Here is an 18,609-nt window from a genome sequence, read left to right on the forward strand (position 1 = left end):
AGGCTGCCCGGCAAACCGTGAAGCCGGTAGCGCTCGGGCTTCGGGCAGCCCTCATGCCTCCGGACTCTGCGCCCCCAGCCGGGCACTTCCCCTCCCGGGCTCCAGCTGCTGTGCTCCTTCCCTGACTCTTCGACTCTGTTTAAGAGCCGAGCTGCCCGAGCGCTACCGGCTTTGGGCAGCCCCCGTGCCTCTGGACCCTGCACCCCCGGAGCCCGGGAGGGGAAGTGCCTGGCCGGCGGCTCAGGGTCCGGAGGCAAGGGGGCTGCCTGAAGCCAGTAGCGCTCGGGCAGCTTGGCTTTAAACAGAGCAGAAGAGTCAAGGTAGGGAGCACAGCAGCCACGGGAGGGGAAGTATTTTTCCCCGGACATGTTCGGCTTCTTGGCAATTCCCCCCCGGACGGGGGTTTGATTACCAAAAAGCCGGACATGTCCGGGAAAAACCGGACGTATGGTAACCCTATGTGTGACACATGAGGCACTTGATCTCAAAAGAAGAGCAGCAGATCACGTTTTCCTGATGCTCAGCGGCAGACACCTCGCTGGGCTCTCAGGAAGGCAGTGTGGTGCTCGCTCTCCTCCATTGTCGCTCACAAGCGGGACTGAGGCAAGGAGACTGTGGATTGCACTAAGGAGCAAATCCTACCTCGGCCACAGAGGATACCCCTGGCAGTGGAGTCAGTGTGGAGGGCAGACTCTGGAGCGCCTGGCGCGTAGGGGTGGCGCTGGAGGTTCCACTGCAGCATGTAGATTCCCAGCCCTGGTGGAACACGGGGGCGGGGACGACCTGCAGCTTTTGAAAGTATGTCGCCTTGGGATTTACAGCTTAATGCAAAGGAAGTGCTGTGAGCCCAACACCTATATCGATAACCTGCCGAAGATAAGGACCCAGGAGGAGGAACTCTATGATGATGTGGACCCGCCGGAAGGAACCATGGTATGGCTTTACAATGGCAGCAGCCTTCTGCTAGTCGGGCCACATGCTTATTCCTTTTCTCAGAGCAGCTGAAAGAATGAGAGTTGCTTTAAAGCTGTTGTGATTCCGCGGTGATGCTGATCTGCCGGCTGAATACCTGGGGGGGGGGGGGGGGGGGGGGGAGTCCCTAGAGAGCACTCAGACTCTTAGGGCTTGGCTACACCTGCGAGTAACAGTGCATTAAAGGAGCCCCAGGCACCCTAGCTCACTACCTGTCCACACTGACAAGGCACGTAGAGCGCTCTGACTCCATGGCTACAGCGCTGCTGGTACTCCACCTCGGTGAGTGGAATAACGTTTGCTGCGCCCCGGCTGGAGCACCACAGTGCCAGTGTGAACGAAGTGTTGCACTACTGCGCTGTGATCAGCCTCTGGAAACGTCCCATAATCCCCTTAAGTCAAGTGGCCACTCTTGTCATTGTTTTGAACTCACTGTAGGAATGCGGATATGCCCTTTCAAAGCTCCGTTTCTGACAGCTGGCTGCTTATCTGCTCCAGAACAAAGGAATGCTGCTTGAGAGAGAGGCGTGGGGGGAGGGAGGTCTGCTGCTGTCTGAACTTACAGGACAGCATGCTGACATGCTCTCAGCCCCCCCCAAAACCCACACTCTCTCCCTCCACATACACACAACACACTTCCTGTCACACTCCACCCCCCTCACCCCCCCCATTTGAAAAGCCTGTTGCAGCCACTTGCATGCTGGGATAGCTATCACAATGCACTGCTCTTTGTGGCCATTGCAAGAACTGCTAATGTGGCCATGCCAGTGCGCTTCCAGCTGAGAGTGTAAAGACTCGGCAGCATTCTCCCTGCTGCGCTCTCCGAAGGCGGGTTTAACTCCCAGTGCTTTACAACTGCAAGTGTAGCCATGCCCTGAGACAAGTAATTGCATTGAACCCTGTGGCCTCTAGATGGTAGCGTTGCAGCTACAATCTGCTGAAGACAGTCTCACGCATGGCTATTTGGCTAGCAGAGCAGGGCAGCAAAATACTTCTGGGCTAAAGGATAAAGGCTGCTTGAATTGCAGATACCTCTCATTATAAGGATAGTGATTTCTCACTGTACAGCCAAGGTTTGCTTCAGCAGTGCAAGGGGAGATCTTTTTAAGCATCCACTGAAAGACAAACTCCCTTTGCTCCCTGGGAAATTTGCTAAATCTTTTGGGAAAATTCCCCTTTCTTCCCTGCGGAGTGTGCCTACCTGCTTACCTAGCTTGTTTATTCAAAAGCAATAACTTGGACTCGCATGGCTTAGGGAATTGTTAGTGGAATACAGAGTCTTTCCTGTCTGGCTTGCTTGCTTTGAATTCAGCCCAGAAGGGTCGAGGTCGAAAATTGTTGCCATTTAACAGCTGTTCACTGGTATGAGTGAAATAGGCTGGTGGTCTGAGTGCAGAACCTTGACCAACACATCATTGCAAACGTTGGAATGGCCACGGACCAGGAAGACAGGCTCTTGCATGAACATTGGCCCTTTACTTAGGATGGACAGCGTGAAGAAGTTTGTCTTGCTCCTTCCCATACTAGACCAGACCTGAGGATAACAACAAATTGGTTTCCATTCACTGTGGGTCTCAGGCCAACACTTTTTGCTATCATTCAATTCATTTGAAAAAAACAGAGAGAGAGAGAGGGGGTAACATTTTCAAAAGCACCTAAATCCTATGAGGAGTCCAAGTCCACTGGCTTTCAATGAGACTTTGGGCCTTAGACTTAGGCGCGTATGTAAATGTTACCCCCAAATCAACCAAGTCAACATTGTTGCTTCCTAGCGTGAGACTGAGATTGTGCCTGGCAGCAGGGTTTAGTCAGGATTCTTTTCAGATTATACTTTCTCTTTTGCAGGAAGAAATACCCCAAAGTGAAAACAAAGACGAAGAGGACCCAGACAAAGTGTACCTAGACCTCACACCGGTTAAATCCTTCCTGCACTCTGCTGGCAGGAAACCGGCACAGACGTCACCTCCACTCTCTCCATCTGTAGACTATGGAACGGAAACACCCCTATTGGCTAAGGAAGCAGAGCCCCGTAGAACGTCAATGGAAATCCCAGACCAGGTGCTGTAACGACTCCAGTGACAGTTGATTAGTCATCAGTTGATTAGTCCCTACTGCCAATTCAATCCTAACATTTTTCTCTCAACAGACACTTCAGGAGAAGATGGAGCCGGAAGAGTCACCATCAAAGACAACCACTGTCAAAATCCAGATGCAGCAGCATAAAATCGCCTTCCCCCAGAGCAGTCCTGACATCAAAGCCTCTCGCACAGTTACGGCCAGTCCACAGTTAGCGTCGGCGCCCAGAGAGAAAGTGGAATGGCCCAAGGTGGCAAATACAGGTGGGTCCACTAGACGACTTAACTGTGCTGCCAAAGGGAATGGTGGATGGGTGCACAAAGTCCACCACTTATCTGACCACTAGAATTGAAAGTTTTCTGCACTTGGCTGATCTTATGGTGGTTTTTCATCTGCTAGTGGTGAGTAAGGGCCTGACCCTGCAGGGCACTGAATAGTGCCCAAACCTTTGTGCAGCCATTTCAGCCTGGATCGCTGCTTTTCCTCCCTCTGGCTACGGCAAAATGGCTGCTTGGTGACCTCAGCTGTGGCTCCAAAGGTCCAAGCATGGTAGGGGGCAAAAGAAAGAAAGAAATGTGTGTGCTGATGAGTTCGGGACCCACAACGCCAAGCTGGGCCAAACCTGTAAAGTGGGTCTGCAGTGGACGCTTGCAACTTTGGCTCGGGCATGTGTAGATAATGTAAAGCAGAAGGCTTGGCAAGAGGGAGTGGTAAAGGCAAAAATCCACACTGCCTTTGAGAGAGATGTCGGCTTGGTCTCAAAATTAACACCGCTGCTTAAATCAGGGGAGAGGAAGGATACAAAGGTGAAATGAGTCTGCCTTCAAGTGGACACACAGCTTCCAACCAACCTTCTCAAAAGGCAAGAGACCAGGAATCCCTCCCCCAGATTAGTTTCCCAAGGACAATGGGAATAAGGGAGAATGACTGTGAAGTATACAATGGATATTGCCTTTGAGACAGGATGATGACTTCCTCCGAGGGGGCCATGGGGTGGAGTGTGGGTAGGAGCCATCTAGTATGATGATGATAAACCACAGCAACTGGCTTAAACCATTTTGTAAGAGCTGCTGAACGCGGAAAAGGATTGACACGGGGCTTGCACAGCAGATCTTGGGCACAAAAAGGAGATCCTTAAGACACAGAAAACAGAGGGTACGTCTGACCCTGAGAGTCAGAGGGAAGAATGCTATGTCTTGAAATGTGGAACGTCTTTTCTTTTCACTGTAACTAAACTGAGGGGACCATATCCAGATTCACTTTTGCAACGCTTGGATCTAGCTTTGTTCTGAAAACTGTTCCTTTTGTTTTAAAATGCATTTCTCTCTTTTTAATAAATCTTGCTTTCAAGAAGACCAAACAAGTGTTACTGTTGCTTGGGTAAATGCCCCAGAGAGAACCACACCCCTCCAAGGAGAGGTAGTGAAGAGGAAAGGGGTCTGAAGCCTCTTCTCACTTGGTTTCTTGGTCAGACATGGGCTTAAAGGATCTTTGCTGCAAGAATCTGTGCCATGGAGAGCCCCTTGAAGGGGATAAGGCTAAAGGCGTAGACACTTGTTTCATGTATTCATAACACTTTCTGAGTGGCCAAAAATGGGGTTGGCCTCTCATGAAAGAAGCAAAGTCACATTCACTAACAGGATACAACAAGTGCAAGCCATAAACAGACAACGGAAGTGGGGAGGAGCAGAGGAAGGGGGACCATAATAAGCTCATATGGTTATTCAGTAAGACACGAGAGCTGAGTGGTTATCTTGCCTCCTCCCCACATCTCCCAGGGTGAGGGAAGAAGTGAGAAGAGGACTTGATTAGATGGAGGTGGTTTGGCAGATGGGTTGGGGAAGGGCTTCCATGCATAAGGTGCCGCATGGAGACAGAGGTGAGAGAAGACAATGAAGGGGACCTGGTGGCATTGGTGGGGAGAGGAGAGGTAAAGGGAGAGCAGGAGGAGGCCAGGTCAGAGATGTAGGCAGAGGCTGCATGTTGTAGGGCCTTGAAGGGAAGGAGAAGATGTTTGTGTTGGATGTGTAGCGCAATGGAAAGCCAGCGATTCAGAGATGGGACAGGGTGGTTGAAGTGGTCGGTAAGAGAGAGGCTGCAGTGTTTCAGATGGAGGGTGGAGGGACCTGAGTATCAATGGTGCAGGAGAAGGAGTTGAGGTGTGGATGAATGCTTTGGCCGCTGGGACAGGAAGGAAATGCGGAGGGAGGTGGGGAGAATGGTGGGTGACAGGATGTGGCCACAGTTTGGATGTGGAGGGAGACGGAAATAGACGTTAAACACTGACACCGTGTTCAAGATACAGATAGACACAGCCTATTCCTAACGGGGCCTAAAAGCTAAGGGATGTAGACCTGGCACGAAGCACGAACTGTGTCCAGAGGTGCTGGAACCTCCGTCAGGAGGAGTAAGTACATTCTGGGACTCTCAGCAGACATATGGCAAGGCCTGCAGTGTCCCCTCTCTAAACACAGCTAGTTTAGGTGTACGAATTAGGGAGCCACCTCCTTCCACGTTGTTGTAAACCTGGCTCCAGTTCTCCTCCCTGCCCCGACCACCCCCAAATCGCCAGTGTTAACATTTCAAAACAAGGATTCCGGTTCCCCGCCCCTCCAAATTTGCATACCCAGGATGACGGTGTGGTGCTGCTCCTCAGTTAAGATGCGCTGGCTTTAGAAGCCATGGAGTAGTGGTTCTACAAACTTTCGAGCCAAGACTTTCAGAAGTCACTAGAGATTTTGGGTGCTGCAGTTTAGTGGTGCCTAACTTGAGTCACCTCCGAGAGGCCTAATTTTTCCAGAGGATGGGAACTCAGCTCTTTTTGAAAAAAATCCTTTCAGGTGATTCAGGGTGGGCACTCAGCAACTGATGTCCCCAAAATCACCAGCGATACCTGAACAGCTGGGCCTTGGCTTGTTTTCAGAGCAGTGTTGTTATTAAACTGGTTGTGTCCTTTAAAAGCTCATATACAATTGTGTCTTTAAACTACAGTATTTTTCTATCTAGAAACCGCTCTCCAGGGATGACTGGAATATGTCATGATGGTATTGCCTAGTGATTTAAGCACAGGACAGGGAACCAGGGACTCCTGATTGCTAAGCCTGGCTCTGCCACTGATGCCTTTTTGTTTTAGAGCTGTGAAAATAAGGGATTTTTTCAGTCTGCCGGCAAGCCAAAAATTTTGGGGTGGGAGGATTCTCATTTTGGGTCAATCCAAAAACAAAACTTTTTGAAATTTTTGACAAATTGAAAAGTTGGGGGAAAATGTTGTGGGTCAAGTGAAATGTTTTGACAGAGTCGAACCATTCCATTTCTAGTTCAACCATTTTTAAACATTTTTTTTTTAAATAAAATAAAAAGAAATGTCAAACCACTCATTTTCAACTGAAAAACTGACATGGCTCATTTCCAAAACACCGAAACTAAACGTTTGTTTTGTGATTTGATTTTATTTTTTTAATCAAAACAATTTGGCAAAACTGACATGAATTCATGGAATGTTTCGGAGTTGCCAAAACTGTTTTTTTTCACTGGAAAACATTTTTGGCTGAAAAATGTCACCCAGGCGGGACTGTTTTTTCCATCATTAAAATAGAGACAATATATCACAGGGGTGTTTGAGAATTTAATTCACTGAAGCTGCATGGTGGAATATCAGGCCTAAGTGATCTTTCTACTTTCTGGAGTACATTGCTTTGCTTTGCTTTGCTTTCATGGATACATGACGACTCTGAAAACTTTTTCCCTTTAGCCTTGTCCCTGGCTAAGTCTGTGGCTTTGCTGATGTGTTTGCAGTGCCTGTAGAAACCAAACTGGGCAAGAACAGGATGGAAGCTGAGGTGAAGCGGTACACAGAGGAGAAGGAGCGGCTGGAGAAGGAAAAGGAGGAAATCCGGTCTCAGCTGACCCAGCTTCGGAAGGAGAGACGGGAGCTGAAAGAGACGTTAGCTAGCTGCCCAGGTAGGAGCCCAGGGAAATTTCAGCTCAAAGGAGCAGGTTCTGAAACAGACCTAGGTACTGCCAGAGAGACCATCAGGAGCGCCATCTGGCGCTTTTGCAGGAGAGGAAGGATGCATCCAGGGTTCAGGCACTAGCCTGGGACTTGGGAGTCCCAAGTTCAATTCACTGCTCCAAAACTGACTTCCTGCCTGACCTTGGGCCAGACACTTAGCAAATACCTTTGAGGCTCTGGGCCTAAGGTACTATTTCCGTGGGAGTTAGCTGCCTCAAGGCCTTTGGGCCTCTCTGTGCCTCAGGTCCCCATTAGCAAAATGGGGATAGTAGCACTGCCCCACTTCACAGGGACATTGTGAGGATAACGATATTAAAGATTGTGAGGCGCTCAGATACTGCAGTGATGGAGGTGCCATGGATATCTAAGCGCCACATAGCACTCTGCACTGACTCACATAATGGTGACTAGAGTGGGGGTGGGAATAGGCCCTGGGAATTAGTGATGTAGTGCCAACCATTTAGTGTTAAGTGTGGGTCACTCACTACGCATCTGAGCTAGGAGGAGAAGGACCCCTAACTCGTTATCATGAGTCTATGCAGTTAGTCACGTACGATTCGGAATATTCCTTGTCGAATACACAGGCTGAGCATGTCTGACACTGTCTCCCACTAGTGGCTGGGGCCAGGGCATGAGGCTGCCAGCAGACATAACCATACTCTGCGTGTTACAAGGGACACCGGACTGTACAGTAATAAGTGTTCTTATTCCGATCACTATGCCTCCCTCACGAAGTCAGGCGAGTCCCCCGTCACACATACTAACCAGCCCAATCCCAGCAAATCTAGTTATGGAGGGACAAGTGCCCAGATCCTCCTCTAACAATACAGTCGTCAAGGATTGGTACACAGGTAATTGCTCTCTCTCACACTCTGTCTGCTGACAAATGCAGGGAATCCACTGACCGCCTCAGTCTTGCCTGAGAAAAGCAGCACATGCACGGGAGATCTGTGCGTGCAGTTATCCCCACGGCTCAGCTGGGGGTGTGTATTTATTTGGTCTTCCCTCTGCAGATAGCAGCCTGATGGCTAATGTGGAGCAGAAGCTGAAGGAAATAGATGAGGAGTGCAAAAAGAAAGAGAGCAGGAGGGTTGACCTGGAGCTGAGCCTTGTGGAAGTGAAAGAGAACCTGAAGAAAGCAGAGTCTGGCCCGGTGACACTTGGCACAACTGTGGACACCACACACCTGGAGAACGCAAGCCCCAAGGTACGTGCCGTGCTAAGCAGCTGCTGTTTCCCAGCCAAGTGGCAGGGAGTTGCTAATCAAGGCCTGGCTCTGGGGACCTGAAGTGCTTTACATCTCCCCTGCGGTAGCGAATACTATATAATTTTAGGATTGCAGCCTCAGAAATAGGGATGGGCCCAGACCTGAAGCCCAGATCCTGCCGCTTCTGCACTGTGGATAAGGAGAGATGAAAGGTGCTAGTTGGGCCCTGGGGAGTCCTGAATGTAATTCCCTGCTCTGCCACGGGCTTTGTGCATGCAGAGGTGACGTGTGTGTGGAGGGGAGGGACACACAGGGTCACATGACCCCACAGATTTCTGCCAGGATTTATATTTTTATTTTTTGCAACCCTCCAGCCAGGTCACTAGGGCCACACGTGAGGGGCAAATTCCACCACCATGAGGTCACTGCAGGCTTATGGGGCCGGGCGCCTGCCCTGGTGTTTGTTCGGGTCTCGCACAGGGACCGGGAGGGATTTAGTCAGGGCCACGCGGTGGCTAATGCGCAGGAGCCCCCAGCTGGGGGCCCTTGGAAGCCATGGCTGGAAACCACCTCATCTCCAGGGACTTGGGGCGGGACCGCTCCTGCATGTGTTGACTCAGAGTCAGCCCTGCTCGGTCCCCCTTCCTGTGCGGCAGCTGGCGGAGCTGAGCCAGTCACATGACCTCGGAGGCCGGGTGAGCTGCACCCCCTCACGGGGAGAGGCAGGCGCAACAGCTGGGTGCTGCAGGGAGGGACCATTGCTTATTGGGGGTGGGGGAGGGAGCGTAACCCAAGCTGTTCAGGGGGGTCGCCGAACCTTTAAATTGTGCCCCCCACACCCTGTCGCGTTGCCGCTGTGTGTATGACCTTGGGCAATTCACTTAGGCCCAGACCCACAAAGGTATTTAGGTGCCCACTGACTAACCCACCGATTTCAAGGGGGAGGTAGGTGCCTAAATACCTTTTGAGGCTGTGGGCCTGAGTGTCTCTGTGCCTCAGTTTCCCATCTGCAAAGTGGTAATAATAGCACTGCCCTGCCTCACAGGGGTATTGCGAGAAAAGCTGCATTAAAGAGCGTGAGGCGTGCTGAGATACTACACTAATGGCCAGTAACTACCTAAGCTCATTAGAGCCAAACTTTGCAGCTTGTGTCCATCCCGTCTTGTAGCCCTTGTCCGTATTGATGCCTGAGGCCAAAGAGCGTGGTAGCCAGCAGTGCACTTGGTTAATAAATATAGAAATTACAGACCAAAAAGACGGACTGGGTCATTGGGACTCAGCCTTGAAAAATTGAGCCACAAAGAGCCACAGTGTAATCCCCAGTTTGCCTCTTGATGATGTGACACTCCTGTTCATGCCATTGCATCACTACAATTCAGCCTCATTGCTGGGTTGATGCCTCAGCACGAATGGGCTCTTAGAGTTCAGCCGAGTGGTTAACTATTTTCCAGCGGGTGGCTAATGACGCGAGAATTTTAGTAACACAAAATCATCGTGGTGACGACTATTACGTTTATTGTAAATACAGGTCAAAATGGCCAGCCCGACAAGTAGCCCAGAGCACTCCCCGGTCAACTCGGCAACAGCTTTAAAAAACAGGCCTTTATCCATCATGGTTACAGGGAAAGGGACAGTTCTACAGAAAGCTAAGGTAAGGCCCAGTTTAACGTGGGGAGCAAAACGAATCCCCTTGGAACAGATGCATATACTCAGCATCATTAGGTTCCATTCTCTTCTTTCAAAATCCTTTGCTTCCAGTCTTGCCTTCTGAGCACTGGGAAGCGGCTGCAGACTGCGATTGACCTGTGACGGGCAGGAACGAGACCCGTTCTTCTGCGCCTTGGGCTGTTGCTCAGAGCTGATTTGCCTTGGTAATGGTTTTGCCTTGGTGGGTGTCTGCATCCTGACAGGCATCTTCATCTTCTAACTGCAATTTAACTTCCTTGCTATGGCTCTTAGAACACTTTCTGTATTTACACAACCACGCTGAGCTGAGCAGTATCGGTCATGCTGAAGGCAGCACAATGTAAAAACCCAAGCGTTAACAATCTATCCGTTGAACGTTCCCTTCTTCAGAAACTTGCCTGATCTTTGAAGCATAGCGAGGGAAGGTGAAGACAGCTCACGTTGTATGCGTAGGACACAGGACAGGAGCAGCTTCCCAGCTTCACGCCCTGCGTGACCTTGAGACAGCAATTTAACCCCTCTCAGCCTCAGCGGGCACTTCTGTAAAAGGGTGTGTGTGATATGTGGTGGCCTATGTTAAGTAGAGGGCCACACAAACACTAGAGAGATAAGGTGGGTAGGGTAACACCTTTCACTGGACTTGTTTCTGTTGGTGACAGAGACAAGCTTTCGAGCTACACAGAGTTCTTCTTCGGGTCGGTGTAGCTTGAAAGCTTGTCTCTCTCACCAACCGAAGTTGTCTCACTAATATCCTGCACCCAACACTGCAAATATACAAACCCGAAGTGACTTACGATTTTTTTTTTTTTTGGGTGCCCAACTTGAGAGACCGAAACAGGGCCCAGTGTTCATGGGTGGGGGCTCCTCAGCGCTCGATCAGGCTCCGTTGATGGAGTCGGAGGCTGGGTACCCAAAATTAGTATCCAGTTGGGAGCACTGAGGCCTAGCCCACTAAAGTGAGCTGGTGAGCGCTGTGTGGTAGGGACCCACCTCTCTTTCCCTTTGGGGTGTGACGTGCTTAGTGCACTTTGGGGCTTCCCTCCCTGTACCCCATATTCATTACCCTATCGCAGCCAGACAGGTAAAATCTCCCAATCAGACTCTGCCCCTTAAGGCCATGTTAGTGCCTTTTATCACACAATGCCCCTGTGGGGAAGCTATGAAAGTAGCTGAGCTGCCCTCACACCCTTCTTAAAACTCCTTTCACAAACGCCGATCTCCTTTTCAGTGCAATACGCTCGCTCTCAGGCCCGGTCCCTAACTGCGGGTGTGGTTGCTGTCTACTTTAGGTTACCAACATGGCTGGGTGTAGAGGTCCCTGGTGTCTTAGGTGGCTATGGTGCTGTGAGTGGTGCCACTGAAATATCTTAACCCCTCAGAACACTGGCTGAGTGAGCCTGAAACTGTAGGTGGAAGAATGAAGGATTATATGCTGCTATTTGTTTCCTTTCTGGAACATGTGGGACAGAATTGTCTTCACGGAGGTTTGTGGTGTTTTTTGGCAGGAATGGGAGAAAAAAGGAACCAGTTAGGACGACTCCATTGTCAAGGATGGACTAAAAAGACTGGAATTGCCCATACATGGACCAGAGGATTCAGTCATCTGTAGGCAAAGGGCCAGGCTAGAACGGCAAGCTATCCTGTCCTCTACCACCCTGTGCCGTTTGCTCAGTCAGAAGGAGTGGGACAGTCTGCGATCATCCCAAACCATCCTGCCCATTCCCATGGCACAGCTGAGAATAACACAAGTGGCAACCTTTGCATCAGCTTCCTAACCTGATTGATGTAAACAAGACTGTTACGGTACAGAGGGCTGGTTTGCGTCTGTCTACTCTGAAGTTTTATCATTGCATTATTCATGTTTCTTTATTAGTGAGAACTCCCCTTGGAGCAGAGTCAGAGGGGGATGTGGTGCTTGTCTTTACAGGCCTGTGCTTTCTATACTCAACTATCAGAGGGGTAGCCATGTTAGTCTGGATCTGTAAAAGCAGCAAAGAGTCCCGTGGCACCTTATAGACTAACAGACGTATTGGAGCATGAGCTTTCGTGGGTGAATACCCACTTCGTCGGAACTATCACTCCCAGCCTGTGTCCATGCAGAAGTAGGGAAAAACCCCTCCTACTGAGATGTGAAACCTGCACCATGGAATGGGAAGCAGCATTAGCCAGGCCTAGGAAATCAGAGTAGAGGTGTGTTAGAAGGAAACGAGGGGGAGCTAAGCGTAAAACCGTATCCACCTACAAGTCAAGTCTTGGAATAACTGTCAGTGATAGGAACCACGTAGCCACCTCAACTTCTCAGAACCATTTCCCAGCCTTTCACGTGCCAGAATACAAGGATGAGCCCTGCTTAATTGTCTGTCTATAAAGGGGCAGGTTTTGGAGCCTAGTTCAAAGGGATATACCCAAAAGCGGTTGCCAGGAGATTGAATTCAGCTTGCTTTATGGAAATTGTGAGTATTGTCAAAGAGCCAGAGCCTCAACTGAGAACAAGAGGATAGTATTGGAGGTTACCTATGACGGCCTATTAGCAATGGTTATTATAAAATGAGAGAGTAGCATGCAACCCCTTCAAATTATGCAGCTTTGGGTGGCTCTAAAACCCTGGCTGGCATTTAGGGATTTTTACAACTGGAGAGGGAAGCCTGGTTGGCAAGGACTGAGTCCCACCCACCCTTTCCAATAGTAACTGTTGCTCATTGATTTTGCTCTTAAACAGGAGAGGAGATGAAATAATCAGCTCAATGACAGTGCTAGGATCCTGGGGACAACACCCCCCCCCCCCACCACACACACACCCCGCCTTCCTAGCCTGTGGAACTGGCATGCTCCTTCACTATCCAGCTAGGTTGGATTAGCTTTTCTAGAGCCCCTGGTTCTGCAGGCTGCCGTACCAAAGGACAGTTCCTGTCACGGCAGCTCTCAGGACTGGAGTCCCTAGGGATGCTCCAGCAGTGGGGGCAGACCCTGCAGCCAATTCCACAGCATGGCCTCCTGCATGCTAACCAGCACAGCAGGCAAGGAGTTCTAAGAGGGGATGCTGACAGATTTCCTCAGCCCTGGTGTTTCTCCAAGACCAAGAGTGATCTCAGCCTTTAACACGGTGCATGGTCAGCAGCTCCTCCATGGTGCAATTAACACACAGGAATAACAACCAGGGCCGGCTCCAGCATTTTTGCCACCCCAAGCGTCGGCGGGCGGGGGGGCCGCGATCGGCGGCAGCTCTACCGCTGCCACTTCATTCTTCGGCAGCAGGTCCTTCCCTCCAAGAGGGACCAAGGAACCTGCCGCTGAAGATCCGGACGTGCCGCCCCTTTCCGTTGGCCGCCCCAAGCACCTGCTTGCTGCACTGGTGCCTGGTGCCGGCCCTGACTACAAGTAGAAGGCCGACCCTCCACTGTTTAGCCTTCAGCATTGATTGAACAACCAGGGCTCCAGGGCCAGAAGCAGGCACTCCCACCAGTGGCCACTAGGTGGTGTGGCAGCATCACACTTTCGTATTCTCCGGTTTTTTGATTAGCCAATCTGGCCTCATTCCCAGTTAGATCAGGTAAAAGGGGTTCTGCTGTATTAGACTCATTGGATCCAGCTATTTAACAGGGTTCTTACGCGGCTTCAAAGAATTAACACCCACAAGTCACCTTGAAACGGACTCTCTATTCAGTGGGAGATTAAATGCAAAGGGAACGAATGAAGGCCAACTCCACAATTTATACCCAGCCCTCCTCCCATTGTTTTAAAAAAAGCCTCAGATCTTCACTAGCCGTACAGTGGTGTTTATCTGCCTTTCCTCCAGTACTTCCCCTGACCATCTCGGAAAGAAAGCATTAGGGCCCTGCCTCTGCAAAGCACATCAGGGGAGATTCTGCAAGGCAAGACAGGGCAGTCAGTTAGGCATCAAATGCCAGGTTTGCCTTTGAAAGTCTCCCCCTAAGCACAAGCATTGCTGACTCGGGGCCTTGGAGAACAAGGAGTGCATTCACAAGCCACTCCCTGCCTAGCACTGGCCCCTGCTACGTTCAGAAATATAACCTAGACGAAGGCACGACTGTGGTGGAGGGTCTGACAAAAATTCAGGTTTCTCTTCCTCCCTCTCCCCCACACAGGTGGGGTATTAGCCCCACCAAAGTTTCATTTTCTACCCATCATGCATTTCCTGTCCCATGAGAGCCTTGCCACTCTCCTCCCCCCCCCCTTTTTTTTGCTCTAACATGAGAGCTTCACTTTAGTGTGTGTTAGTCATTGCATCCGGCCTGGTCCACCCCACGCCCTTCTCCTGCCATGGTGGCAGAAACCCGCCTCTTACTTGTAGACAGAGCCAGAAGACCAGTGGCTTGATCCTCCGTGCCCTGTTGCTGCAGAGTGGTCCTGTAGCTATTCCTAGGTATTATAGCTAATACTAACTCTTATCGGGGGATTTAGAGCATCGAGCACGTTCCACATCTACCCACTGGGTGAGTCCTGACCCCCACCAAACCGTTAAACAGTGAATGCCTCTGTCATTGCCATGGTCTTCCTAATTCAGTGCCGTTTTCTGGGGCATAACTGTGACCCATCCTGTGGCGCTTTCAAGGTTGTTGTTTTTTTTAAATAAAATTTGAATATGTTAAAGTAGGGGGCTGCTTTTTTAAACAGGGTTGGGTTGTTTTTTAAAAAAGGGAACAAGCCAGGGCCATTCCATCTCCCCAGCTGAGCACCAGTGTAACTAGTGTGCCTCAGTGGGACACAAACCCAGAAGGGGAAAAAAATATCTAACATCCCTTTTGTCCACTAGGGAGCAGCCTTGTGACATGCTGTTTGTGTTGACACTACCAGGAACAGGGTCACTGGGGAAGAGGGGGAAAATAAAATCAGCCATAAATGTGGGTCTTAGCCCACCCTTCGCTGCGCTCCAAAATGAAGTAAAAAACCCCATTATCTTAAGTAAGCAGCTGCTGAGTGTGTCTGAGAAAGGAGTCGCCACTTTAGGAATATAAAATCCCTCCTTTACTCCCTGAAACTCTCAGCTCGGTATCACGGCAACATCATGAACTACACGGTAAGGCCCAGCTTATCCAGCTCTGCTTCACCCCACTTGTGCTGGGTTCCTTGGTAAAGTTATCACAAACCCAGAGAAATCAAATCGACACCCCCTTTCAGAGCTGGGCTACCCCCGTAGTTTTTGTACTGACAAATTATTTCCATTAGGGTGCAATTTTTTTTTTAAACTGATGTAGTTATACCAGTAAAACCCCTAGCGTGGATGCAGTTAGCCTAGTATAACAGTGGCTTATAGCAGCATAGCTTATTCCTCTAAACTTCTGGTATAGCTTATTGCCCTAGGTGTACACAAGGAAATTGTGCATAGGCCAGGCTAGCGTGTCACACTAGGGGATTGTACCACTTCATAGCAACATAGTTAAAGCAGGGCACTTGGTGTGTGTAGGCAGGCTCTAAGTACATAAAATGGAAATGTATCCTGCTTCTCTCAGACATGCTAGGTCATGGTTGTAAAGTGCTTTGAGAGAGTCTCCGCAGAAAGGCCCATATCAATACAAATTAACAAGTCCATTACCATTCAGTGGACCATCGCCAGGGATAGCCCAAAGAGAAGGAATAGTTTCTGTCCATACATCATTTATGGAATGTAAAAGGGAGGAGCAGTTGCATTTGGCTTTCCTAAGTGATTCTTATCTTGTATAGACCATTTCTCCTCTACCTGGTGTTAAAGGTCCGATTAATCATCCCTGGTACAAAGACACTAAGAGACAAACGGCACATCATGAATCATTCTGGTAACAAAGAATGCAGCCAAGAATCCAGTCACAGGGCTGGATCCTTCAAGGTGTTCCTCACATGAGCAGCACGATGCTCTCTCAGAAGACCTTGTTCCAATTATGCCAATACACGCCGTCCCGTAAGCACTACTCAGTTGAGTAAGCGTTTGCAGGATTGGGCCCACAGGCTGGCCTCTGCAAGAGTCCTAAATTGCATCAGATTTGCAGAGATTTGATGTGCTTAGCTCACTGCAATATTTTTCTGAAGGAATCAGTTTATTGAGTTAATGCCTAAGTATATGTATCTCTCTATCGCTAATCACTTGATTATTTACTAGCGTCTACTGGAGTTTTAACGTATACACAACTCAGCATTCGTCTGCAGGCTGTCCATCAAAGAAACTACAGTGAACATCAATACATCTAGGCATCTAGTACAAAAGTCTCATTTCTTGTGAAAATGACTCTCACACATATTGATAAAATACAAAAATTGTTAGCCCTGCTCCTCACAGAAAAGTTCTCTGGGAATTTTATAGCGTTCTACAGAAACTACATGTAGGATTTTCAAAAGTGCTCAGTGCTGGTGTGATTCAGCTCCCATTATAGGCTGTGGCAAAGTTTCCAGAGAATTCAATATGTGCAGAGGCTGGCCACTGCTAAGTGCATCTGAAAATCCCATACGCAGAATTTAATACAGGATCATTATTACAGTGGTGCCTAAAGACAGCTAACAGGCCTCTGATGCTGTACAAATACATAGTAAGAGATAGTCCTGGCCCCGAAGAGCTTGCAATAGCATGCATCTGTAGTGTTTATACATCTGTTTGTCAATCATCTCTGTATCTTTGCACATCGAGACACTGATCCAATATCCACTCAAGTCAATGGGGCTGGATAAGGCTGTATAATATGACAGAAGCACAAACGGGACTTGTTCTGGAAAAAAATCAATTGCTATAACCCCAGAGTTTTTCTTAACAGATTTCTTTTACCATCCCCTCTTCTTGCTTCGAAGGCACTGGACAATCCTTCATTGACGGCTGAAGCATCTCGCAGTCCGACATAAACAAATCAGAGCAGCTGTCTGCTCAGCATTTTTGAAAATCTGGCCACTTACTCGGATGCCTATATATGGATCTTAGGATCTAAGCTTCCATTTTAGAAAATCTTGGCTCAAATATTTATGGACATTGTTTGGGACAAGAACCAAATTGCTCCACTTTATTCATGCATATTGTTTAAGCCTTAGTTTAAACAAGCTACCTACATTGTATGGGACAAAGCCTCCTGTCTTCACACAAGCAAAAATTCCCAGTGAAGTCTGATTAAGGCATCAGCAGGAATTGGCCCAGTATTTGTGACTTTTACAGGTTAACAACTCATCTCAACGTCTCATGCCAGTTACAGGTCACAACAACACACCTATCTCACTGCAAAGGCCAGACACCTTCTGAGAGGAAAGCAATCATCAAACCAAAGAAAAAGACTAGGAAATTGTTACTTTTCAGGTCTTCTGAGGAAGCGGTGGGGGTGTAAAGACAGAAGCGCCTAGCCCTAAAAGTGAAAACACTATCTCAGATTCAGTAGTTACAAAAGGGCAAGATTTTACTTGTTTTAAAAGGAGGGTCCAGGGAAATAAAGCTAAAGAGGATGAAATGTATTGCACTCACTTCCCAAGTTATGACATGAGACCAGGCTCTCCTACTGATGACAACATATGACCATCTGTAGGGATCATCCAACATCCTACGGCGAGAGAATCATTCCTGTTTCCCATTAGTTAGTTTCCAAACTTCCAATTACTCCCAGTGAAAAATTGGCATTTTCCTCTCTAGAAAAAGCTTTTGTTTTTCACCCCAACCAATTTTACTTTACCACCAATTTTGCTAAACTTCCTCCCCGTCCCCTGCTTGGTAACTGTGCAAGGTCCGAGCAATCTCCCAATCTTTAGGGTCTGAACTTCCCATCAAATACTTTCTCATTAAGGATTTCTGTTGAACTTCAAACCAGGCTCCAGGAGTGAATTTAAAAAAGGACCACGTGTAAGTGCCAAGCCACCTCCACTTTTTAACTAAAAATTGCCAGTCTGTGCATTGTGCAGGGCCATTTTTGTTTTTCGAACTGAGATAGAGAGACCAGGAAGTTAAAAAGCAGCCTTGATGCACTGATACCTTTCAAGCTTTAAGTTGGTTTTATTTTTCCCCCTAAACAAAGTAACTTTTTTTAGCCCAGACCCCACAAGTGCTTTCTCTGGTGCTAAAAAACTATCGTTATTCACACCTGCATCATGTCAGGATCTATACAGTAAGACCGTTTTTATTTACGGCTGTTCATTTGGTAGAACATTGGTTCCTTTAACTCCGCCATGACCACCTGGGTTTCTCTTTTGTCTGTCTACAGCAGGTCAAATAAGCTAGGGTTACCATTCGTCCGGATTTACCCGGACATGTCCTCCTTTTTGTGCTAAAAATAGCGTCCGGGGGGAATTTGTAAAGCACTCACAATGTCCGGGATTTCCCCCCTCCCCCGGAGCGGCTGGGAGGGCTGCAGGGAAGTCCCGGGCTGGACTCCGGAGCAGCTGGAGAGGAGCTCCGCCCTGCATTCTGAGCAAGTGTCTCAGCACAAAGTGCAGCCCTCCCCTTTTGCAACTGGGAGCGGTTACTGCCATGCAGCGTAGCAAAACGGGAGCGAGAGCACTTTGTGCTGATACAAGGGCAGCTCTCTCCTGCAACCCGGTCCGGGCCAGGGACCGGGTTTTGTTGTGCTGGGGAGCTTAGCCATGTGTCCGGCTCGCACAGAGCCCAACACCCTGTTCTGAGCAGCAGGGTAAGGGGGGGGCAGGAGAAGGGGCAGGGAAGTTCTGGAGGGGGCAGTCAAGAAACGGGGGGGGGGGGGGG

General features: G+C 49.1%; 1 protein-coding gene across 5 annotated transcripts in view; it reads left to right on the forward strand.

The window, feature by feature from the left end:
- Positions 1-14,564, forward strand: part of AFAP1L2 (actin filament associated protein 1 like 2) — a 120,359-nt gene extending 105,795 nt beyond the window's left edge. For 2 of the 5 annotated variants that reach the window (XM_034777915.1, XM_034777913.1), the window contains 7 exons: positions 822-933; positions 2,818-3,030; positions 3,119-3,311; positions 6,844-7,008; positions 8,074-8,267; positions 9,796-9,918; positions 11,459-14,564. In XM_034777915.1, coding sequence (XP_034633806.1) covers positions 822-933; positions 2,818-3,030; positions 3,119-3,311; positions 6,844-7,008; positions 8,074-8,267; positions 9,796-9,918; positions 11,459-11,485 — 1,027 coding nt within the window. In that variant the 3' untranslated portion in view covers positions 11,486-14,564. Of the gene's footprint in view, positions 1-821; positions 934-2,817; positions 3,031-3,118; positions 3,312-6,799; positions 7,009-8,073; positions 8,268-9,795; positions 10,624-11,458 lie in introns of those variants that run through there. The other 3 variants (XM_034777912.1, XM_034777911.1, XM_034777914.1) reach the window with 2 other exon arrangements.
- The last annotated feature ends 4,045 nt before the right edge of the window (positions 14,565-18,609 follow it).

Source organism: Trachemys scripta, chromosome 7, assembly GCF_013100865.1.
Source record: "Trachemys scripta elegans isolate TJP31775 chromosome 7, CAS_Tse_1.0, whole genome shotgun sequence".
NCBI classification, from domain to species: domain Eukaryota; kingdom Metazoa; phylum Chordata; order Testudines; family Emydidae; genus Trachemys; species Trachemys scripta.